This window comes from Candidozyma auris, chromosome 3 (genome assembly GCF_003013715.1).
Source record: "Candidozyma auris chromosome 3, complete sequence".
NCBI classification, from domain to species: domain Eukaryota; kingdom Fungi; phylum Ascomycota; class Pichiomycetes; order Serinales; family Metschnikowiaceae; genus Candidozyma; species Candidozyma auris.
This window is the reverse complement of record NC_072814.1, coordinates 2,250,686-2,274,639: the sequence shown is the minus strand read 5'-3', so window position 1 is coordinate 2,274,639 and position 23,954 is coordinate 2,250,686. Positions and strand designations below refer to the sequence as shown.

General features: G+C 46.7%; 8 protein-coding genes and 1 non-coding gene across 9 annotated transcripts; all 9 read left to right on the top strand. All coding sequences in view use genetic code 12, as the record gives it.

Moving 5' to 3' along the window:
- Positions 1-1,416: 1,416 nt before the first annotated feature.
- On the top strand, positions 1,417-2,802 carry CJI96_0003653 (histidine phosphatase family protein; the record flags this gene model as incomplete). The annotated part of the gene is made up of 1 exon (XM_029033168.2): positions 1,417-2,802. The coding sequence occupies one exon, from the start codon at positions 1,417-1,419 to the stop codon at positions 2,800-2,802; it is 1,386 nt and encodes a 461-aa protein (XP_028891760.1).
- Positions 2,803-3,181: 379 nt separating this feature from the next.
- CJI96_0003652 lies at positions 3,182-3,253 on the top strand. Its single transcript has one exon. It is a non-coding gene; the product is annotated as a tRNA-Met (tRNA).
- Positions 3,254-6,594: 3,341 nt separating this feature from the next.
- On the top strand, positions 6,595-8,615 carry CJI96_0003651 (uncharacterized protein; the record flags this gene model as incomplete). Its single annotated transcript, XM_054702136.1, has 2 exons — positions 6,595-7,277; positions 7,343-8,615. The coding sequence occupies 2 exons, from the start codon at positions 6,595-6,597 to the stop codon at positions 8,613-8,615; spliced, it is 1,956 nt and encodes a 651-aa protein (XP_054558111.1).
- Positions 8,616-9,182: 567 nt separating this feature from the next.
- On the top strand, positions 9,183-10,466 carry CJI96_0003650 (uncharacterized protein; the record flags this gene model as incomplete). Its single annotated transcript, XM_029033170.2, has 1 exon — positions 9,183-10,466. The coding sequence occupies one exon, from the start codon at positions 9,183-9,185 to the stop codon at positions 10,464-10,466; it is 1,284 nt and encodes a 427-aa protein (XP_028891762.2).
- A 374-nt stretch (positions 10,467-10,840) lies between these two features.
- On the top strand, positions 10,841-11,266 carry CJI96_0003649 (uncharacterized protein; the record flags this gene model as incomplete). Its single annotated transcript, XM_029033171.1, has 1 exon — positions 10,841-11,266. One exon carries the CDS (start codon positions 10,841-10,843, stop codon positions 11,264-11,266), a length of 426 nt encoding a protein of 141 aa, XP_028891763.1.
- A 1,645-nt stretch (positions 11,267-12,911) lies between these two features.
- On the top strand, positions 12,912-13,586 carry CJI96_0003648 (acetyl-CoA C-acyltransferase; the record flags this gene model as incomplete). Its single annotated transcript, XM_029033172.2, has 1 exon — positions 12,912-13,586. The coding sequence occupies one exon, from the start codon at positions 12,912-12,914 to the stop codon at positions 13,584-13,586; it is 675 nt and encodes a 224-aa protein (XP_028891764.2).
- Positions 13,587-13,760: 174 nt separating this feature from the next.
- Positions 13,761-14,213, top strand: CJI96_0003647 (3-ketoacyl-CoA thiolase A; the record flags this gene model as incomplete). The annotated part of the gene is made up of 1 exon (XM_054702135.1): positions 13,761-14,213. One exon carries the CDS (start codon positions 13,761-13,763, stop codon positions 14,211-14,213), a length of 453 nt encoding a protein of 150 aa, XP_054558110.1.
- Positions 14,214-15,529: 1,316 nt separating this feature from the next.
- On the top strand, positions 15,530-16,751 carry CJI96_0003646 (uncharacterized protein; the record flags this gene model as incomplete). The annotated part of the gene is made up of 3 exons (XM_054702134.1): positions 15,530-16,173; positions 16,212-16,617; positions 16,680-16,751. The coding sequence occupies 3 exons, from the start codon at positions 15,530-15,532 to the stop codon at positions 16,749-16,751; spliced, it is 1,122 nt and encodes a 373-aa protein (XP_054558109.1).
- Positions 16,752-16,928: 177 nt separating this feature from the next.
- On the top strand, positions 16,929-17,861 carry CJI96_0003645 (uncharacterized protein; the record flags this gene model as incomplete). The annotated part of the gene is made up of 1 exon (XM_054702133.1): positions 16,929-17,861. One exon carries the CDS (start codon positions 16,929-16,931, stop codon positions 17,859-17,861), a length of 933 nt encoding a protein of 310 aa, XP_054558108.1.
- Positions 17,862-23,954: the final 6,093 nt, after the last annotated feature.

The following is a 23,954-nucleotide window of genomic DNA, read 5'->3' as shown; positions in this document are numbered from 1 at the left end:
CAAATAGAAGGCAGTATACTTTCCCTAAACGATTGAAGAGCAGGGTACCTCAATTTCATGGTCTTTGGCAAGTAATGTGGGTTGCACGTCTGAATAGGGAAGTTCCTGGAGATTCTGCTGGCAAATGTGTGGTAATGTGTGGGCTGTTACACTTGCCGTAGTTGGAATAAGCGCTGAATAGCAAGACAGTCATCATCAACTGGGAGGACACATTCAAGTTAATGAGAACATGACAAATAATAATACTTGATTCAATTTTGTAATCAAGGTGACTGTTGGGGTTTTGGTTTTGGGTCTGTCTACGTAAATATCACTATCAAGTTCAGCGAAACGTCAGTGGACTACACCTGAAACTTTTTACCAGGATTTACCTCTTTCTAGTAGTTTTCTAAAGGGTCTATGGGGCAATTTTGATACTACGAGGGCAATGAAACTCTGCTGAGGTCCTACCTTTCCATACAAGTGCAACTCACTGATTGGCTTCAGGAGCTCAGATTACAGGGTAGGGGTTCAACTGAAGGGCCATAGGAGGCTGATGTCAAAGAGAAATGGCGACAATGCTATCGATACCAGTTGCCCTGATGGGCTGTTGCCTTCCTGGATAGTGGGCAGTTGGGAGAACCAAAGAAGGTGAACTTTGAGGGAAGAGCTCACAGTGAAATCGAAGTTGAGCTTGATATCTAGATTCAGGGCAGGTCTTATGACGTAGGGAGTCAACCCAGCTGGATAACACCAGCTTTGCTCCCTAACATCCAATCATGTTTCACGTAAAGCAGCCTATAGCCATGCATTCTGCCTACTCTTGATCACAATACCAATTCAGGTATCAAGCCTTCCTAATCAAACTGTACAGGGTTGGCATCCCCAAACCAATTACACAATTTCACCTCCACGGCTTATAGTAGCCTTGAAACTGCATGTCTATCGTCAATAGCCCATCCGGATATTACATCCACGGCCTAAACTCCATCCACACGTGTCGCCAGCTTGTGATACCGGCATGCAGAAGCGAACGATTGGTCCAAAGTGGCTTCTCAGTGAACATCGCTAGCGCAAGTCGGCAAATCTTGTAAACAATACCGTTAACTCTAGTAAGGGGTAGATGTCATCACGCCTACCATCTTGTCCAAAGAACTAAAGTTGATGAAGTAACAGTCAATGGTCAGAGTCACCTATCACACATCTTTCGCCTAATCCTCAGACTTGTTTACCAATTTTTTTTATTTTTTTTTATTTCTGTGTCAAACGGCTTGTCAACAAGCACCCCGGAAAAACCATTTAGTGACGCGAAGTTTGAAATTTGCGATAACCACATGGTCCTTATCTCATTATTATGCACCATGATGCCCACTACACGTGTTCCAGCAGGGGTATAAATACTGAGCCAATTCCCCCAACTTCTTAAACCCCCAAAGAATGGTTGCCATCTCTCAAATCATCAACAACGGCTTACTTCTCACCTCCCAGCTGGTGTTCCAGGACGTAGCCACGCCTCACCAGGCGTCGACAGAGCAGTACAACTTGGTCAAGTACTTGGGGGGCGCCGGGCCATACATCCAGCATCCGGGGTTCGGGATTCTGACCGACATTCCCGACCAGTGCAAGTTGGAGCAGATCCACTTGTTGCTGAGACACGGTGAGAGGTACCCTTCCAAGAACAAAGGGAAGGAGTTTGAGGAGCTCTATCAAAAGTTCCAAAATTATGGCAAGCCTTTTGTGGGGGAATTGGCCTTTCTCAACAACTACGAGTACTTTGTCACCGACAAGAACTACTACGAGAAGGAGACGACTCCATTCAACTCAGAGGGGCCATACGCTGGTACTACTGATGCATTGAGCCACGGTGCAGCGTTTAGACTGAAATATTCAGACGTGTTTGACTCCGAGGACAAGTTGACCGTGTTCACGTCCAACTCAGGCAGATGCCATGTCACTGCTCGCTACTTTGCCAGAGGATTCTTGGGAGATGACTTCAACGATGAGAAGGTGGACTTTGCTGTGATTGCCGAGGAAGACAAGTTTGGCGCCAATTCGTTGACTCCTGTCGTTTCGTGCAAGAACTATCACTCTGGCGCCAACAACGAGTTTGTCAAGCAGTTCGACACTTCGTACTTGAGCGCGGCCGCTGCTAGAATCACCAAAGGCAACGACGGCTTTTCTTTGAGCGAGAAGGAAGTGGACCGCCTTATTGCGTGGTGTGCTTACGAGATCAACGCCAAGGGCTACTCTCCCTTCTGCAACTTGTTCACCAACGATGAGCTCGTCAGAAACTCGTATGCGCTGGACTTGAGCTACTACTACAGCAACGGCCCAGGCAACAACCTCACGGCAACTATTGGCGCTCCTTTCTTGAAGGCCACGTTGGACTACTTGAAGGAAGAGAACCCTCCACAAAAAGTTGTTTTGGCATTCACTCACGATACCAACATTGAGCAGTTTCACTCTGCCCTCGGTATTGTGGCTCCAGACCAGCCTTTGCCGAACGACTACATCCCTTTCCCCGTACCTTATGCCCACACCCAGATCGTGCCCATGGGAGCTAGATTGTACACAGAGAAGTATAAGTGTGGCAACGACAGCTACGTGAGGTACGTGGTTAACGACGCTGTGGTGCCCATCAAGCACTGCCAGAACGGGCCAGGTTTCTCGTGCAAGCTTTCTGATTACGAGAATTATATCAATTCTAGATTGGAGGGCAAAGACTATGCGACCCAGTGTGGCGCCCAAAACGTTCCTGACAAGGTGACTTTCTTGTGGGACTATAACCAGACCAACTACTCTGCTCCAGACATCGACTCGTGATTGGAGCGGCTTTTTTCTTTCTTTCGTTAGATTCCTTCGCCGATATACATTGTAATAGATTTGGACTAGAGCGCGGTGTAAAACTACTTGAGGAGTGGAGTTGGGTGCAAAAAAGTGCTATAGAAGCTTAACAACTGCTTCTTTAGAGACAATCTCTTCTTCCAAATTTGAATGCACTCTGAACGGCTCAAAACCACAGGTTTTTTTTTTATAGACTTCATGTATTAGAGGAGCGCCAGGTTTCGGCTTTTTAAGGTCCAACTATGGCATTAATGAAGATTTAAGGGAGGCTGAACCACAAAGGATGTGATTAAGCGTAAACAACACATTTTCATTATAAGGCTATATATGTGCATACTTTCATTTCTACTCACTGTCAAGCGCTGTGGCGCAGTGGAAGCGCGCAGGGCTCATAACCCTGATGTCCCAGGATCGAAACCTGGCTGCGCTATTTTTTTTGAGGGTATCCTTTCCTTTTATTAATTCTGCAGAAATCCAATTTGCTAGCCAACGTAATGAAACAAATGGATATTGCTAATGAAAGCAGGTTTCTCTCGCTGATACTTCTTCGGTTCGATTAATCTCTGTAGGTTTTAAATTGTTTGCTCAGATTCCTCACACTTTTGCAAACTCGAGCACAAATCCAGAAAATTTTGTAAGTTTAATTCAGGGATTTTAACTATGCTACTGTTAGTAGAGAGACTTCTGGTGTCCAACCACGATATGAAGCATGTCGAAGTCGATGTCCTCAAAGTAATTAAAAAGAAAAAATAGGCGATTTCAATGCAATCTTTAGAGTATTGCCTGGATCTCAAGAGAAAGTTCGGCAAGAGCTGGAGAGAGACATCATGGCCCTAGGGAAACCGAGGGCAGAAATGTCAGGTAATTTAATATTTATTCAGTTGTGGAAAATACACTCTACATCTTGTAGCTGTTCTTCATCATTTAATCTCCGTTTGCTTCAATGGTGAAACTTGTGGTAGACTCCCCTAGGTAAACAGATTTTTATAAATAAAGGAAGAGGGAGTGACAGTGAATATAACTTTTTCACAAAGCAGAGAAGATCTATCAGTGTTCTGAATACCACATAATGGAACCTCTAGAGTTGCATTCGAATTCTCTTTGAAGTCACGCTTGAATAGCAACAAACAGCACCGGTCAACAGTTTCAGTTAGATTGCAATCTGACGTAGCATCGTTTCATGGTGTTGTCTTTTGAAGACACTGAAAGGCGGAAGTGGGGATGATTCTTGAGAAGGAGATGTGGTAAGCCGATGTGTATGGATTTTTGGCAGTTTCATAATATCCCTAAAGTCTCTCATTACAGATTATTGCTTCTTCTGAAAAGCTTTCAGCCTTGTTCTAGTCACCACTATTTCTGTATTCTATGCCCATGTGGCCCTTGGACTCTTCTCACTATCACGCATTAGACAACCACAACGACAGATTCTTGTAATCAAGGAGTACGGCAAAGTGGGAGACAACAGAATGGAAGAAGAATTGATCACAGAAGTGTTAACTTGTTGTATTAGCTCATTGAAGAAGGTTGAAATATGTGCATTCAAGCTTCCAATAATGAGGTTGCGACGCCAAGGGTATGAGAGCAGCACGCCAATAATGAACAGGAAACCTACTTTCTTGATTCGAAAGGTAGCGTCGAAAGCCTACGGAGGCAAAAAAGCACATTAATGCTTCCGGGCCTCAGCTATGAATTCTGGCAAACTGTAGGTGACGGCTGTCAGCTAATGTCGCAAAAAAAAGACAAAAAGTGACATCCGAATCTACATTCACGATAAGCAAAACAGAAAATTAATCATAATCAATCAATTCCCTTTGACCTGCCCCATCGAAATTCACAGGATCAGTTCATTTTTAGACGAGTGTGAAATTTCAAGGGAGGCTCTGGGTGGGTGCATTTTGTCTAAGCGAGATGCAAGTGATAAGCGTTGTCGTGTGCATCAAGCGCACTAGGGCGGTGTGAATTTGGGGGCTGGAAGCTAATTCCGCTGAATGACCAGGGTGAAAATTTTCTCATCTGCGTAGCATCAGCCAATGATGCAGAGACTATCGGATTTGAAATTCTGGGTCGTTAAAACCAACCACTAATAGCTCTAGAAGAGACGGAACGAAGCTGAATTCTCCGTCTATCAGCTCCCACGCACAGGAAGCGGCGCAAAACCCCCATCGCTGTTACCCCTTTCGGCGAGTGACAAAGACGCCAAATTGCACACAAGACAGCGTGCCAAGAATCGATCAAAAATCGTCTGCCAAAAGACAATCTGATCAAATTGATAAAGTCGAGATGACAAGGTGTCCGTTGAGAGAATAGTGAGAGAGCCGCTGCAAAGACTCATGCCCACTTTTTTTCCCACCCAAATCCCACTAGAATCATACAGTCTCTGATGAAAGAGATTATGTCAATGGGGCGCGCAAGGTGCTTTGTTCTGCAAGCTTGACATGCGGCAACTGACACTGGCGTGGGTTTGACGTACCTACATTGATGCAGCCGATGAAGAAAGATGGAATTATACACCCATCAGCCAGTACTTTGAGGGTTTTGGAGTTCCGCATAGGGTTGTATTTCTAGCCTTTTGCATGGAACAAGGATGGTTTGAAAGTTTCCTCCATGCAAGGTGGACATGGCTGCAAAGTGGCGCCACGACTACCACAAGGAATACCTCTTGGACTCCCTCAAGAGAATCATTGAAAGTTTTGGTCAGAGGAACCAAATTACTTTGGCAATTACTTGAATTAGTCAAGAATGTTAAATTCAGAAAGATTGTAGGAGAAGAGAATAGCACGAAGAAGATTCCTCCTTGATTGCTCCTCGTCTTAGTGCCAGCGGAACTTAAAGCTCTCTGTCAAATTTTCTGGCAGCGCAACCAGAAAATGTGGATTGAGGCTACCAATCGTAGCTATGAGCTAGCGTTTTTATTATTGGTAGCAAAGAACAGTGGTCAAGCAGTGTCACACGACACTTCGGCCACTTCCAGCCCTTGTTTATCTGGGCAGCCTGTCTAGAAGTTACAAGAAAATGCGTCAGACCACACAACGCCTCCGTTATATCTAAAGCATCTAAGGCAGAGCCACCTCCTTTGAGATTTTTTATCTTCTTGTAGCAATTTTGCAGCAGGACATTGCAGGGTCAAACGCCGTATTTTGGCAGACGGGCGATGCCCACGGCAGCGGCTCAACGCACGTAGCACATCGAACAATGCAGGGTGCCAAGACCTGACAGACTTTTGTGTTCTCCCCAGAGAACAGTGTTTCATGAGATGAGCACGGATTTTCAAAAAGTAAGAGAGGTAAATTACTGGAATCTCTTGACTGGCCTTCTAAGCAGAGGCACTTCTCGCTTTCCCCAGCACATCCTACCAAGAAAAAAAAAAAGAAAAATGCGTAGATGCAATAGATTATGTCAAGCATTATGAGGGGGCTTTGTTTCTGCAGATCAACCTACCGCAATGACACTTGAGAGGCGCCCGAAAGAGTTTTTTGGCACGGATCATATTGTTAAGCCAACGACCAGAAATTTGCACCCTTGACATAGCCAATGACCGATGTTCGCAGTATGGGTTTGGCGAGCATGCCTAATGTTCCGTTCTCGTAAATCGTCGCCCGCGTGCATGAAGTTCTCGCCATAGGTGCTTTTGCATCGCCAAAACCTTCATGCAAGTGTATACGTTGGCTTCAAATGGGACGCCATTGTTCAAATTAAGTCTTGGGGCTTCGGTATAAATACCAGAGCTTTTCCTGGTGGTTTCCTCTTCCCTAAAAACTTTTTCACCTCGTCATGGCGGCTGACAACTTGGAAAAAAACCAAACGGCTTCCTCCAGGGAGTCGTTGGAAAAGAACCAGACTACCTCAGACAACTTGAATGACACCGCTAACGACTCTGACTCTGTCAGCGAGGTTGCCTCGACGATGGCAGTCAAGTCCTTTGGCGTGAGGCAGACGGAAATGGAGATTGAGCAAGTCCAAGGCATCTTGTTCAAGGTGATTTTCTACTTCACCGTATTCATCTGTTTCTACATCAAAAATGTCGCTGCCACCGTCATGAATGTGTTTGTCAGTTATGCCACAAACTCGTACAAGCAGCACTCGTTGATGTCCACCGTGGGTGTCATTAGAGGTGTTGCTGCCACGGCGTCGTTGCCTTTCTTTGCTAGGCTCGCAGATACCTATGGCCGTTTGTTGTTGTTAGTGATTTCCATTCTTTTTGAAATTGTGGGCGTCATCATTCAGTCTCAGGCTACCGATGTGCAGAAGTACGCTGCCGGAGTGGCCATTCAGAGTTTTGGCCATGGCGGTACCATGATCACTTTGCAGGTTCAGTTGTCCGACGCTTCCTCCTTGCGCTACAGAATGTTGGCTCTTGGTTTGGTGAATGCCCAAACGATCATCAACACATGGAGTACTGGTGACATTGTGAACATCATGCAAGGAAAGTACAGCTGGAACTTCAGTGTTGGAATGTGGGCTTTCATCATCCCCTTGGCCTACTCTCCTTCATACTCTTCTATGCTTACCTTATGTGGAGGGCTTCACAAACTGAAGCATGGAGGCACTTGAAGCAGGACCGCAGAGATTATTTCCTCTCCAAGGTTCCCCTGGCTGCCAAGTACTATACTGGAGAGCCCACGGGCGAAAAATGGTATGTTGAGTTGCCCAAGCTTTTCGCTTTGAAGGTTGCTTACCATGTCAAATTGATCTTCTGGTACGTCGACTTCATTGGCTGTCTTTTACTTGCAGTCATTCTCGGTCTCATCTTGGTTCCTTTGACGTTGGCTGGTGGCGTTTCAAGCAAGTGGCAGCTGGGTAAAATCATTGGCCCCTTGGTGCTCGGTGTCGTTCTCATTCCCGTGTGGGTTCTTTGGGAAACGAAACTCACCTCGCGTCCCATGGCTCCATTTAAGGTGATGAAGAACCGTGGTATTTGGGCTGCTCTCTTCCTCAGTATCATCAATAACCTTGCCCGTGCTATCGTCAACGACTATGCGTATCCTGTGCTTCTTGTTGGAATGAATGCTACTCCTACTGTAGCCACAAGAACTCCCAAATTAACATCATTCGTTGCCGCTCTCACCATCGGTTTCGTGGGTTTAGCTGTCTCCCGCGTCAGAAGGTCCAAGGGGTTCATCCTCTTTGGATGTGTTGCTATGTTTGTTTCCATGGGGCTCTTTGTCCACTTCAGAGGTACCAACGATGGGATGCGGGCAAAGTATTACCGTGATGGTATTGCTATCGCCATGTGTATCAGTGGTTTCTCCCAGGCCTTCTTGGAGAGACTTGTTATGGTGTCTGCCCAGAGTTGTACCAACCACGAGTACATGGCTATCGTGTCTGCTTGTTTCTCTGCTTTCTACAGAGTTGGATGGACAATAGGAGACAGTATCTCTGGTGCTATCTGGACGCAGAGAATGTACCACGAGATTGAAAAGCAAATGACACAGCTTGGTGTTGATCCTGCTTTGGCCAAGCAGGCTTACCGGGCTCCATACGACTTCATCAAGAAACATAAGTGGGGAACCCCTGCTCGCAGAGCTGTGAGTTTGGGCTACGCTCAAGTTCAAAAGTACCTTTCCATCACTGCTCTTTGTCTTACTGTCCCAGTTGTTATCTTTGCGCTCTTGTTGAGAGATCACCGCTTGGGCGACAAGCAGAACTTGGACGACGAGACGTTTGATGACGCTGAGATGGGCAAGTCGCTCGCTGATAAAACAAAGACGACGGTATCGTTTACCAACGATAAGGACTACATTTTGATTTTCTTGAAGAAGCTTATTGGAAGGGGAGGTAAGACTCAAAACTAGGTATAGCTTTTGTAAATAATTTAATGTTTTGTTATGTTGACATGCGATGTCTTAGAGATGAGAAGGCAGTAGCAGGAGGTGAAATTTGCATCTTTATTAATGAGCTGAAGAATTCGATGAATGTGGAAGTTCGGTTTTATGCTTATTGGTTCTCATTCTAAAACTTTGAACGCATACCGAATGAGTAAAATAGAGGTAGTTGAGCTCGATATTGAGCTAAAAATCTAAGAAAGTCCAACAGAAATCTCGTTTATCATCAAAATGGGAGATTTTAGTTGTCCTGGGAGTTGATTTGCAGCCATATTATGCTCCTGCACACCAACCAAATCAACGTGACGAAACACCACATTGCTAGCGGTCATCTTCAACTTTTCCTTGTCCTAATAATACAAATAAAAAAAATAACCATTTTTTTGTCTCGGTCTGACTCTTTATGGCCGCATAACCCATCAATAACTAGTTTCCAAATCATATCACGTGACATCATCACTTTTGGCATTATGAGTAATGCAATCTGCTAACACCTTTTAAACCCACACTTATCCTCCTTCTCCCTCTATATTCACTATGGAAGGCACCCTGCTGAGATCTGAGCGGCTGCGACCAGAAAACCCAGACCGAAACAATAGGCGTCGCAGGGGTCCAAAGAAGGAAAAGGACGAGAAAAGCGATAGGAAGCACAAGCAATCCAAAGCCGCTGCTCCCGAACTGCCTGAGAAGGATTTCAGATATTTGGAGATCGTCAAACTTACAAGAAAATATATTCCAATAACAATCAATGGTTTGGCGGTGGAGAAGATCATACAAGTGCAAGCTGAAAACCAGCAAAATGTGTCCAAGAAGGTGAAGGCAGAAATCGTGGCTAACCATGTTCTTCGACTTCTAAAACGTGATTCCAAGCAACCGCTATACATGAGCTTTATGATCCCACCCGCTGACCCAGATTTTCCCTTTGAGCTAGAAACCCTCAAGTTCAACTTGACCATTCCTCCCGACTACCCTAGATCCTCCAAAGAACTACCTTCAATCATCGTACTCAATAGCGAGATTCCGCGAGGATTCAGCATTAACATTGAAAGAGGCTTCAAAGAGATTGCCACGGTGGCAAGACTGAAGAAGACTGTCGATTCTGACATTGAGCTCGTGGATGGCCGAGGGCTTTTATCGCAGGTGCAAACGCTCAACAAGTACCTTGAAGATTTTCTCAAGCAGGAAAAAAGGCAGACATTAAAGTTTGTGACCTTCAAGCCCAACACGTCCGCATCACCCAATCAACCATCTTCGATGGAATCTACGCCGGTAGTGGTTCCTCCCACCCCACCTCCCGAGGCCCCAGTGTCTCACATCAGTCCGGAAACTGCTAGCTTACGATCGAAGTATGTGGACGAAATGTGCACCAAGCTAGTACAAAACGTCAAGCTTTTCCATAAGTCTGCCAAAGAGATTCGGTACAAGCTTATAGTGCCTGTGGCAGGGAAGAAGGTTCCGTTCCTCTGGACCTTTCGCAATAGCACCGCCGACGTGTTCATCTCCATACCGGTAGAATATCCTGAGGTGGTGCCTTTACTCAGCATTCCCACGAACTTCAGCACGAACTTGCTCGTGGCCAAGAAGGCACTTCTTGAGAAGGAAAATATCTCCTTGGTGGAAGCGACTCAAGAGGCAAAAGCGTTTGAAAAGAATTTCAAAATGAATATGGAATTTTGGCTTACGGACAAGATCGGCATGGACCTTGTTGAAATTGCTAACTTCGTCAACAACAACATTGAAAGGTTGGGTAAGTCTCCCGAGGAGTTTGCGCGGCTACTAAAGCTCATGAGCGAATTTGATAGTGCAATAGCTGCAAAGTAAAATGATTGAAGACTTGATAGTGACTGAGCCACCACGGCTAGGCCCCAGTGGCTGTCGATCGATCCTGAAGTATTTCTTCCTACACTAGCATTTCGCAGCCATTTTCTCATATTTTAGCATGACTCACAATTGCATACTCGTACCATATCACACCCACGAAACCAAAGCCAAGCTATGCATGTCAGACTCATTTTGAGTCTCAATTTTTCTTCGCCCTCGTATCTCCTACCTCGTATTTCCTGTCTTGATCATTTTCACGCCTTTGACTCTTCCTCCATAGTGTGCCGTATGCAAGACCATCACGAACATCTACCCACTTTCTTTCCTACTATCCCCCAAACACATACACATATATCCCTCTCTCGACCCCTACAATGTCTGAAAACGAAATTGAGTACCAGTACGCCAACGAATGCGACTTGGAAATCCACTGCTCGCCGTTTGGCCTCTCGGGTGTATACATGAAGGTGAAAGGAACCAACATCATGGGTATTGGTTCCACCATGGGTCTCATAACAGGCACGTCGAAGGGGATGATTCATTACAATGATAGCGCCGATTTGCAAGACCAACGCTATAAGCTTTTTGTTGTTGTGGAAGGGGACAACACGCTACGAATAGATTTCACCAAGATCATTGGGCTATCAGGAGACGAGGGGGACAAAATCACACAGGTAGAGCTTGGGAAAGAGGACGCTCAGCCGCTGCTCATATTCACGGGCCGGTGCCCGGAGGGGCGCCCAGAAAAGATAGATCCTTTTATAGGGATATTCTCGTTCGAGAGGGAAGACAAGGCGTAGGGAAAACGAAGGCGGAGATATCAACGGGGACGATTTGGAAAATTATGGCAACAAGAGCTAAAGGCAAATCAGGGAGCCACTCACTTGTTGATGTAACGAAGACCTGAAGCATACAAGGATTCTCCTACACCTAGGGTACAATAGCCGTCAGAGTTGAGTTTCCTGGATGATATACTTGAAATGAGTACTCAAAGAGACACAAAATTCTGGATTCGTTGGTGTTATGCACAAAATGGAGGCACGATAGGGCCTCAACAGACGAACCCAATAGAGTGTAGCTCAAATGTAATAATTGATGAAATGCTTGATTGCACCTTACTCAACGTAACACGTCAAGGGTTATTGTAGTGAAAACTTCATTAATCAACACTTCAGGTGAAAAGTCAAGTGTCCCATTATCAAAAACAGGTATCATTAGCCTTGGTGTGCCCTTCAAACAAGCATCTTTGGTGGATCATTGAGTAAAGCAAGAAGAAAAGAACCATAATGCAAGATCTTCCTCAACAAATATCTTGCTTACGTATCGATATCAACCAAATAAGGTTCAATTTAAGCTTTGGAAAGCGTGATTAGGCTCGCTGCTAGCAGAAAGAAACAGTCGCTAACCTACGAAAACCTACAAATGTTTTCGTCAACAAACACTTTAGGCTGATATCTTCATGACCATACTTGCAACACTCTATAACTTATCTACTCCATGAATATCCCATTGCGCTTTCTAGTGCCTCTACTTTACTTGCACCTTAAACTCTGCCTCAAGCACATCTTTAGCTTTAAACACTACATCATTACAAACCCAAACGGATTATCTTTAAAGTCACTTTGCCACCGCCAATTCCCTTCAAACAGTTCTCTCAAACTTCCACCTACATCAATAGCCCCATTGGGTCCTTGTGGGTCGGGGCGGTTTTGTGCCACTACAGTAATAGCCGCTACCTCACAACGCTAGGAAGTCGCCAACTACCATAATAGATTAGACTCAAAAATTTAAGATCCATAGATGGAATAGAGACTGATGGCCATGAGGAACTTTCAAGAATGTTGTCTAACTCATACTTGACATTTACTTCAATGGCTGCAAAAATGGGCTCCTCTCATATTCAGAGGTGGTGAAGAGAACCTCGGTCCATGAAGAGAGCGGTCCAAAAAAGCGTCACGTGACCGACATTTTTTTTTCCCAGCACTGATCCGGCGGGGCCCATTCACATGTCCAGCAACCGAAAACGTCGCACACTTTTGGACGCTGCGGTTGTGTGCAGTACGCGAATCCATGTGCCATCATTTTGCAGCCGATGATAAATGCTGGCGCCAGCTGAGAGCACGAGCACCGGATTTGGCGAGTTTGGTGTGTGGGATGTCAGAGGACCATGGTGTATGGGTGCTGAGCCGTTAACTAGGAGGATGTACCGGCCCTTTTCTGAAAAAACCCTTGCACCACTCTCCGTAAGTCCAGGTTTATTCCCGGCTCCTTCGTTCATCTGGGGAACCCTCGGTACAAGTGGCGAGCATATGCACTCCGAGCCCCAAAATGCGGAGTGGCCCTGACCCTGGTGAATGTGACAAGGGTATAAAGGCGAGCGGATTCCTTAATTTTTTAGTTCTTACTACCACTTTTTTTTTTTAACTAAACCCCTTTTATATCAATATGGACAGATTGAACCAGTTGGCCGGCCAGTTGAGCCCTTCCTCCAAACAGTCGATTCTCGAGAAGAACCCTGACGACGTTGTCATTGTCGGTGCTTACAGAACCGCCATGACCAAAGGTGGCAGAGGTTCCTTCAGAGACGTTGGTTCCGACTACATCTTGTCCAAGTTCCTTGAAGCTTTCCTCAAGAAGACCGGTGTTGACCCTAACTTGATCGAGGACGTTGCCTGTGGTAACGTTTTGAACAGAGCTGCTGGTGCTTCTGAGCACAGAGGTGCCTGCTTGGCTGCTGGTATTCCAAACACCTCTGCTTTCATTGCCTTGAACAGACAGTGTTCTTCTGGTTTGATGGCCATCTCTGAGATTGCCAACAAGATCAAGTGTGGTGAGATTGACGTTGGTATTGCTGCCGGTGTCGAGTCGATGACCAAGGGCTACGGTGCTGAAGCCATCCCCAAGGTGGACCCTGCTTTGCAGGAGAACGAGGAGATGGCCAAGTGTTTGATTCCTATGGGTATTACCAACGAGAACGTTGCTGACAAGTACAAGATCAGCAGAGAGAGACAGGATGCTTTCGCTGCCGAGTCATACAGAAAGGCCGAGCAGGCTGTTTCGAGCGGCAAGTTCAAGTCTGAGATCTTGCCCATTGAGGCTATCCTTAGAGGACGACGATGACGATGAAGAGGGTGGCGAGACCGAGAAGAAGATTGTCGTTGACACCGACGAGGGTCCAAGAAAGGTGTCACTGCCCAGTCGTTGGCCAAGTTGAAGCCAGCCTTCAAGTCTGACGGTACCACCCACGCCGGTAACGCCTCGCAGGTTTCCGATGGTGCTGCCGCCGTGTTGTTGATGAGAAGATCGGTGGCCGAGGCCAAGGGCTACCCTATTCAGGGTAAGTTCGTGCTCTGCTCTGCTGTTGGTGTTCCACCAGAGATCATGGGTATTGGTCCAGCCGTGGCCATCCCAACCGTGTTGAAGAAGGCCGGTTTGACCGTGAACGACGTTGACGTTTTCGAGATCAACGAGGCTTTCGCTGCCCAGTGCTTGTACTCTGCCGAGACATGCAATGTGCCAGCAGAAAAATTGAACCTTAACGGTGGTGCCATTGCCCTTGGCCACCCATTGGGCTGCACTGGTGCCAGACAGTATGCCACCATCTTGCCATTGTTGAAGCCTGGCCAGATTGGTTTGACTTCCATGTGTATCGGTACCGGTATGGGTGCCGCCTCTCTTCTTGTTAGAGTAAGTATATATTTATTACGGAAGCCACGCAAATTGATGAAAATGTTACCACGATGTTGATGTAGATGTATGTTGCAACCTCTGTTCAGTCCATTTCTACCACGGCGTTTCCAACCCTCTTTCACATGGTCATTGCACACGAACCTAGCTGTAGGCAGCTGAATGTGGGGACAAGAATTTCTAGAAGAAGTGGTGCTTTCAGTCTTATTGTAAGCTAAACAGCTAGGTTAAGACTATTGAACAATTACCAGTATCTAGCATTTTAAACCAGACATGATGTAAATACAAAAAAAAGAAAGGGTTTATTCCAGGCAGCTTTCATCTACTACCAGAGTAGCCTGGAAATTGCAAAGCGAATCTAAATACATTTAAATCTGAACAATGGCGATCTCAACTTCTTTGGGCATTGCCCTGTCTGTGCTGAAAAATAGTCTCGCGTGAGAGTTAGTCGGCAGTTCGCGTTGCCACAGCCAACCAGAAAGCAAGAATCTCGCCAAAATGGATAAAAAAAATACATGAAATCCAACTCTACACTTTTGAAAATCTTGAAAACAAATCCTTGAAACCCCCCTTCCCCAGTCAACTCCAGCAACCGACATCGACGTCCACCTTCGGCAAATCCGGCCTGACAAACTACCCGCGCATCTCGGGCTGGCGACCGCCAAGGCCGACCAAGCAAACTGGTACTAAATTTCTTGTCGAAAAACGACGCTTCAAGTGTTATTGAAAGCGCCGCCAACCCAGCTCGAACGCTGATTGGCCAGTTGACCCTGGAAAAAAAATCCCCCCAGGCGTCCAATAAAGACGCTCTGCGCACCCAAGGCTTGCGTAGCTTCAGGTACACAATTTGCAGCCACCAAAGAATGGGAGACGTCGCGGCGCTGCCAAAGCAGGGTGCCGTAACAGATAAGCCCGGGGAAGATTTGGACGTTGCAAGGAAAATCAGCAGAATCAAAATCGTCAATTTGCAATTTAAGAGTGTCCATATTTTTTACTTTTCATTTTTCTTTTCGCTTTGTCTTTTTTTTCTTGGTTCTTTTTCCTTCCTCTGTTCCCCAGCCTGACCTTGGGTCCCTGGGTCCCTGATTCTATGTCGGAATGGCAGCGAGGCTGCGAATGGGCAATGCCATAAAAAACAGCCCTCTCTCTCCTCAGACACACGGGCGTGAACAACTGCTTTTTTCTTTCACCTTTTGCTTTTCACCTGCTGCTTAGTGCCTTTTCGTGCTACTCTCTTCAGCACCGCATTCCTTTAATTGCATTTTTTTGTCCCTCGGTTGCATTTGTCACTCAGTTGCACGGGGCTCTTAGTTGCATTTCTTCACTAGCATACCTCCAGCAAACATCCATAGCTCACTTCCTTCCTCCCAACTTCCATGGTGGTCGTGACCCTCAAGAAAACCACCCGTGTGGTGGCGCTATGTTTGCTTGTTTTCGTGGCGTACTCGTCGCTATTGGCGTTGAACCCGCTCCGCTCGTTTGCCCAGCGCTACCACAAGGCGGTGGTGTTGAACCTCCGCATCTTATACCTGAAGTACACAGCAGCAGACTTGAAACTAGACTCAGATGAGACCTTTCAGCGAAGCTTGGATGAGATAGCCGCGTCCAAGTTTGCCTCGGGCGATTTCCCCGAGCTCTCCTTCATCAACCCTGGGTACGCTCCTCCAACGGCGCTCTCGGTGCCATCGTACTACCACACTTCGGCAAAACCACAGGTCCAGCCGTTCGACCCGAGATTCACGCTAGCTGCCTACCTCCACTGGATCCGTGTCCATCCCAACGAGCCCGTGCCATTCCACTGGTCTGATTGGGTCGACTTGCACGCCCTCAACAAGTATATTTTGTTGCCCGAGGGCCACAAGCCCAACTGCTCCTCCTTGTACGACATTTCCAACAAGCGCAAGGTGCTCAAGGGCTCTATAGCAAGGCCCGTTGACCAGTATTGCCACGACGACCCATCCCACCCGTTGGGGTATACGGTCGACCAATTCCCGCACGCTCAAACAAGAGAGAACATGAGGTACTTGGGCAAGTCGTTTCTCTATACGGGTTCCCAAGCCCGACAAAGCTCGTGTTTATGACTAACAACCACGGCTCGTACATTGTGGACGTCAAGGACAACGACGTCAACGATTACCGCAACGCTCTTTTGACCAATGGCATTGTCGAGGAAGTTTTGTCAGAGGTGAACTCAGATTCCTGGGACGTGCTTGACGCCTACGACAAGCTTCTCAAGACAAGGCCCCCTTCCAACTCCGACAGGGTTGTCAAAGACCTGATCATCCACCTCGAGCCCAGCATGTTTCATGTGGACGTCAACCAGGTGGTGGACGAAATTAAGGCAAAGGATAAATTGTCTTTCCTGGAGAAACTGTATCTCGAGAGTCTCCTCGACTCCAACAGCACAGATTCCCCTGTGAAATATTTTGACGAGGCCAAGTTGGTAAACTCAGACAAGTCGAAGGTTTTCGGGAGCACCACGACTGGCGCTTCTTTGACGGGCTCACGATTAATACTGACAAGCAGACCCTCGTGTTGCACAGGCTCATCAAAACTACCTTCAGTTCTGCCGAAGCCATGGCCTTGTCACATGGATAGCACACGGTTCGTTGCTCTCGTGGTACTGGAACGGGATGGCGTTTCCCTGGGATTCTGATACCGACGCTCAGATGCCCATCAGCGATTTGCACAGGTTGGCGAGAATTCAACCAGTCGCTTGTGATTGAAAATGTGGGCGTGGATGATGCAGCAGGAGACAAGAGTGCCTTCAACGGCATGAGCCTGTTTTTCATCGACGTTGGGTCCAGTATCACCCATCGTGATAGAGGAAACGGCATGAACAACATTGATGCACGTTTCATTGACGTGGCCACGGGTCTTTATGTTGACATTACTGCTTTATCGGTGAGCAACGAGTCGGCACCAGCTAGATACGATTACATTCTTGATCTCGATAAGGGCAAGAAAAAAATTGCCCAAAACTCCAACCTTCCCATTGTGCATAATACGTTGAAGGAGGTGTACAACTGCAGAAACCGCCATTTTAGCTCTTTGCATGAATTGTCTCCGTTGGTGTTGCTGGAGGTGCAGAATCAGCTCGGGTACGTTCCGCAAAAATTTGGGTTTATGCTCGATCAGGAATACCAGCTCAAGGGCTTTTTAGAAACCAATTTCCAAGATTACTTTTATATGAGAAATCTTCGAATCTGGATCGCAAATGCATTTTTGAAGAAGTACACCAACGATAAAACCCAGTGGGTCGAGAACTACTCAACCGGCTACGGAAAGCGAGCCGTGGAAGAAAGCGAAGCCAAAAAATTCGAAAGCTTCAACAAAGAAGACCATACAAATCTTTTGTTGCATCCGTGGATCTTCCGGGAGTACATGCTGACGAAGAACTTTACGCTATTCCATGAGAAACAGATGAAGTACCTTTTGAGCAACCGAATCGAGCTGTACGTCAACGGAGTCAACCAGTACGTCGCTTCGGGCAGGTCCAACTTCCCTCTTTGGGAAGATCCGTTCATGTTCCACCTCTACATGGACAAGGTAGAGTACGCCGACGAGGTGAGCAAGTTGCTTGCCCTCGCGGAAGAGTATGCCAAGGGAACCCGTTTTGACGAGAAGGATGATATTAGAGAGGAGGATCTTCCTGATGACGAAGAAAGCTCGAAAGAAACTAAAGACGATGCTCCTAAGGATCAGTAAATGATTGTGGTGGGAAAGAAAATAGAGGCGAAACCCTAGATGCATGGAGTCGTCCAGATGCGATCATCCTATCAAGGAAGGCAGCGGGCAGGCTCTACATCTACAATAATGAGACCATGAGATAGAAGTAATATAGCAGAAACATACCTTTGTATAATATCATAGCACATCAGCGTGCACAGCGAGCGTCTCGGTATTGGTAGAAGCAGTGTAGCGAAAGGTTTGCAAAATGGGTGCAAAATATGTAAGGATAAGCCGAAATAGAATGCCCAGCGTCCCCCCACAGGGCTCCACAAGCAATCGTCCGAATGCCTTGAAGCGAAGCATAAATAGCATCGATAGATTGTCTGATGCATTAGGGGTTTGCTTTCGGCTGGATGTACGTGAGCCAGAGGGCAGAAGAAAAAGACCAGTAGAAGCAGAAAACAGAAGGAGACAAAACCAATACAAAGCTTTGAGTGGCAGAAAATAATAAGAAAACACCAATTAAAAAACAAAAAAAAATTAAGGAAAAGAGGTGAAAGAAAGAATCTCAGAATTACCCCAGAACTCTCACAGGTAGCACGACGCCAAAAGTCACAAAGGTGCTCGAAGCGCACACTAAGCAGCGGCTGAGCAGGCGGCTGAGAGAACTAATGTGAGGCTGCCTAAGTTCGCCGAGCCCTTCCTCGTCCAAGCGCACGGTCCACAGAGGTCCCTCGCAGACCCCAGACCAAAGCGACCCCAGCGAAACCTTCAACAAGAAGTTGCCCACAAGCCAAACCGCAAAAGCAAAAAGCGCCATGAAATTTATTGCTGTCGATTTTCTGAGGGAGCAGTGACGAAACGTTTGTGCAGAGCGGCAATCGGGAGTAGATGGAAGGAGCACCATGAGAGGCCCGAAAAGCACGACGAGAGAAGTAGGATGAGAGACACAGTACTTTTTGGTGAAAATTCCACTTGGGCCATTTGGGGTGATGTAAGCTGAGGCAACCTGAGAAATCAAGGCAAGCGTCAAAAAAGCATGGAATTGCAAGACCTAATTCGAAGCAAGAGCAGCAAGTCAGAAGAGCCAGTTTGAGCGAAGCAAGACGATTTTGAGGCCGTGGTCGTTGTCCACTTTCCTGAAAAATACTCTATCGCAACTTCACCTTCGCAACTTCGACTTTGCAACTTCGACTTCGCATCTTCACCTTCCCAACTTCACCTTTGCCCTGGCCGCCAGCGCGTTGCAGCCACGAAAACACGACAGGCGCAACAAACACAATAGAGAAGCTAGAGAAAGCAGGCACAGCAGGTGGCCCTGTTGGGCGTGGGGAGGGCGCGAAAAAAAGGCAGCCGTGCCGATCCACTCGACTGGAAAATGGCACTTGAGGGAAGGAAGGAAGGGAAGGAAAAAAAGCAAGGAAACTGGGCCAAAGAATCTGAGCCAAACAAACTCAAGGCTATGGCTTCTGGGAACCGCCCCAGGTCGGCTTGGGCGACGACGTGGGCACTACGAGTACGCCAGGGCACCGCCGCCCGCCATAACGTTACCCTTCTGGGCCCACGTCTGGTGCGATGGCTGATGGCTGCAAACTGCCGAGGCTGCTACTGGAGACGGCAGGGTCCAAGTGCGGTGGGCAGCGAAGAATTCAACAATAAGAGGAAGGAATGACCAGGACTCACTTTGGTTACTTTTTTTCGTTCTCTGCGTAGTCTCTGGGACTTTGCTGCCGGGACTTTGCTGCTGGGACTTTGCTGCTGGGGTGACTCTTTCTTCTTCCTGTTCTTGTCGTCGCGCCTCTTTGTGCGCGCACTGCCTCGAGAAAAAAAGGCACCACGCCCGAGATAAAAAAAAAGAAGCTCGGGCACTCCCACCGCCCAGGGGTTGCAGCCAAGACGATTGGAAGTTGCTATGAGGGCTGGCACGCCGCCCGTCTTTCCCCCCTTCACCTGGGCTCGGCGCCTACTTCCCTTTGTGGTCACGTGCTCTCCATTTAATGTCCTTCCCGCCCCTTTGCTTCCTCAACTGCCCTTTCCTCATGGCCAACACTTTTCACTTTAGAAATGTTGCCCTTCACACCTCTTACTGCCGACCTGCAGACAAGCCGAGAAAAAAAAAAAAAACGCCGCCGCTGCCTCCACGCCCCAATTCAGTGGCCGCAGCGCCAAAAAAGAAACCGCTGCCCCTACCGCACAAAGGGGCTCCCCCATACACTCCTGCCCGCCTTGTCCTATACCGTGAGACTATATAAACCTCGCTTTCCCTCCATCTTGCGATTTTTCATCCACTTACACATTTTATCTTTTTGTCCACAATCCCAATGAAGTTCTCCACTGTTGCTATCGCTTTGACCGCTGCTTCGGCTGTTTCTGCCGCCAACCAGACCGGCGGCGGCAAGAACGACTCGGGTAACCAGACGTCGTCTTCTGTTGGCGGCATGGCTGCTGCCAACGCCATGGGCGCCGGTGTCATTGGTGCTGCTGCTGCCGCTGGTGTGGCCTTGTTGATCTAAGCGGGATGCGTTTTGACGCTGCTGTTGTATTCCCCAAGGGTTTTGCAGAATATCTCGTTTTATAGACTTCACCGCCACCAGCCGGCCACCATACTAATACAACCTACTTTTTTTTTTTTTTAATTTACCCCCAGTTTGCGCTTTTTTTTTTCTTGGTTCACGCTTTTGCTCTGGGGCAGGCCGCCAGCAAAGGGCTACTTTTTTTAATTTATAAAACACGTCTTTTTTTTTATTGTTAAAGTATGTATTCACTATACATTTGTACTATGCTTTTTTGGTTGTAGCGCAGACGCTCGACGACGCCTGGAAATAAGGGACCATCTTTGCAGGCGCACGGCAACTTATCTGTGGTGTGGGGACACGCGTGTGCAGTGCGCCGGCAATCTCCTTTGGGTCCGGTCACGTGGCAAGCTGCTTGTGATTACACGTCACGTGCAATCGCCACCGTCGTCGCCAGACAACGGAACGACGTTGCAACTTCAACCGCATACAACTGCAATCAAATGTAATCTCACGCCATTTTCAGTGCCCAATTTGGTGTCTTCATCTGTGCTCCGGGTGTCGTGATGCTCGTGACTTATATTTCTCTGACGAGGTGTGGCCACGTGACAAGGATGCCTATCGGGGCTTCGAAGGGCATAGAAGAAACTGGAAAAAGCAACGACAATAATGGCAATTGAAGAACTTCGTAGATTCTTTGACAATTCCGGCTGCATTGCTGCCTTTTCCTTTCCTTTTATTGGCCCACGTGCATGGGTTCTTGGCTGCTCGGGTGAGTCGGGTTCTCGTGCAATCTGCATTCACCGGGTGATGCATGGGACCACCAACTAGAATTCACCAGTTTTATGGGAATCTCGTGAGAGGAAATTCGATTTGTTGATGCTGTTTCTGCCGTTGTATTTTGTGGCGCTGTTTGTGTGGTTTTCTTCTGCTCTTTTGTAGTGTCTGCTGCGAGGTTGCAAAATTCCAATGGGCGAGTGAATGCTTTGTTTGGACAGATTTCTTCACTTGTTTTTCTATGCGTCAAGCACAATTGGTTAAGCTGGTCGTGAGAAATCTTGCAAATGGGACTTCAAAGACGAGTGCTGTGATAAGACCTTTTGTGCCAGTGTAAGAACGGGAGAATGGGCGAAGAAGACAGATATGATACTCAATGCGGGCTCAGATCTGAAATGGCTCTTTAGAATGGAGATACATAGGATTTTTGTGAATTGTAATTCGATTGCGTCTTTTACGGTGTTTTTTGCAGCCATTAATTCTATGGTTAGACTATTATATCGCAACACATAAGGTGAGGGGCTAGCTATACTTACAATAGAGTGAAAGAAACTCAGTAAGAGCTTCAAAAGCATTATTTACTTCAACGGTTGCTGGTGTACAGTATAAGCCTTCATTACGTTGTAGGGTGAGCTGCACGTTGTAGAAAGATTCGAATCATTGTCATTTTCTACGATCTGCTTGAGTTTAGCCATTGTAGACGTCTTTTGCGTTTGCACTAAAACGTCAGCTTTATTGCTATCTCTCGAATCAATGTACGAGGAACTGTTATCATCTCATGTTGTCATTTACCATTGCTTTAGTGACAGCGGCAATCTTTTCCACGCAATTATGCATTACTCCACTGTCACCAATTCCACGTAATTTCCACGCGAGACACAATAAGTCAACATGAACAAGATTTAAAGACAAAATGAAATCGAAGAAAAACCCGGGATCTTATTCCCCTTGTGACTCGCTCTACCTTAAACTTCCAGTGGAACACCCTCATATGTGTTGCTCTTTCGAGATATGCCAAAGTGATATGCAATGCTTGTTCTCTTTGAGGTACTCCGAAACACTCAGCACCACGTAGGGTGACAAAGTAGAGCCTCTGCTAAAACTGAGCAAACGCCTCTCCTGGGGTTACGTACAGCTCAAAACGCTTTCAAGTGGCTATCGTAGCTCCAATTGAAACGCTAGGGGAGCCTTTTAGTATCAAAGAAGCAAGGATGTCTCGAGATGAATTGTACAACAGCCGTCGGTTCGTAGTTTGCTGAGGAAGGGCATGAATTTGCATCCATTAAGAAGGAGCATCACGAAGCAAGCGACCATTTTACATTTCAAGGGGATCAAGTCGAATTTACCCTATTGTTAGAAGCGACTGGAGCACGTATCAGTGAATTTCAGTCTTCAAGCGAGCAGTAAAAGCAGAAGCTCAACAGACTAGGAAAGAAAATACAATGGAAGAATTAAAGGACGCTTTAAATGGAATCATCGTTGAAATACTAAAAAGATATCATTGGTCATCTCTCCGAAATCCTTTCATGAGGATTCTAAAGCTCCTGTTTTCCTGGTTCTCACTCTCAATCTGCTAGCAGGTGCGCTCGCACCAAAGCGCTTTTTGCAGCCATTTCGCAAGTCAGTCGTCAACATTACCACACAGCACAAAAAATAAGAAATGGCAGTGAACCAAGCGTTACTCGATTCATTACTCGAATTTTTAAAGTCTCAATCTCCCGACATCTTAAATGGTTTTCTCGAAGAAATTGACCGGAACATACAACTGGGTGAAATAAGTGATAAGTCCGCTAAGAACGAAAATAGCGATAACTCCAATCGGTCTCCAAGTTCAGAAGAACAGTGCTTGTCGCCAAAATCTACGAAACAAAAGGTGAGCTCAAGCAACCAACATGGACAGACCTATACCGACTTTAATGACACGTCTAAGACTGATAATGACAAGGCCCGTAATGGGAACCACCAAGATTCGAATGCACGCGAGGAGGCTGCCGTATCAGTCTCCGCTCGCACAATTACCATTTCAAAAGTGTTGTTTTACTGTACTTTTCCAGTTGCTACCTTCGTTACTTTCTTTCTCGCAGTTGGCCTCTTCCGCAAGGGCGAGCTTAACAAAGCTCAGGTCATCGAGTTTATCACAGGTACTGGATTTCTTTTTACAGGAGCTCTTGGAAGTTTGGCAAAAACTCGAGTCTCAAAGGTGACATCATACCGCCACCTCGTATTAGTTCTCGGGTATCTTTCTTGGCTAGTTGGGATTGGTACTTGGGTAGCTGTCTGCATCATTTGCCTGCTTCATACAGATGAAGACCTCTTAAACTGGTCGTGCTTCGTCCTTTTCTTGATGACAGTGCTTTTTGTCACCTTAGCTAACTTGGCGATCGAGTCGCTACGCCATGAGAACGAGTCGCCAGCACAGCCATCATCAACAGGGTTACCAGAACCCGCTACTCATAGCAACACTAGGCATACTTCTTCGCGTTGTACGATAACTTAGCTAGTGTGCTGTTTCAAGGCAGCGTTTCGACCGCATAGTTTACAATGTTATGGTCGATAAATGTTCATGCAATTTTTTTTTCTTGTTCACTGATGCTGAGGTGACGAACGAGGAGGTTTCTGCTCGCAAATAAAATCAAGAGTCGCCCTTGTGATCATCAAAATTTGCAAAAAAATTTCATATGAGCAAGCACATAAACTGACGAGCTCATACAGAAGACAGGTTGGGACATCAAGGCGGATTTGGGTGCCACAAAATTGAAGCTCCGCTTGCGATTGACTTATAAAAAAAACTCGTTGCAGAAGGTGGATTTGCCGGCGCCAGCGGGGCCGAGGGCAAGAA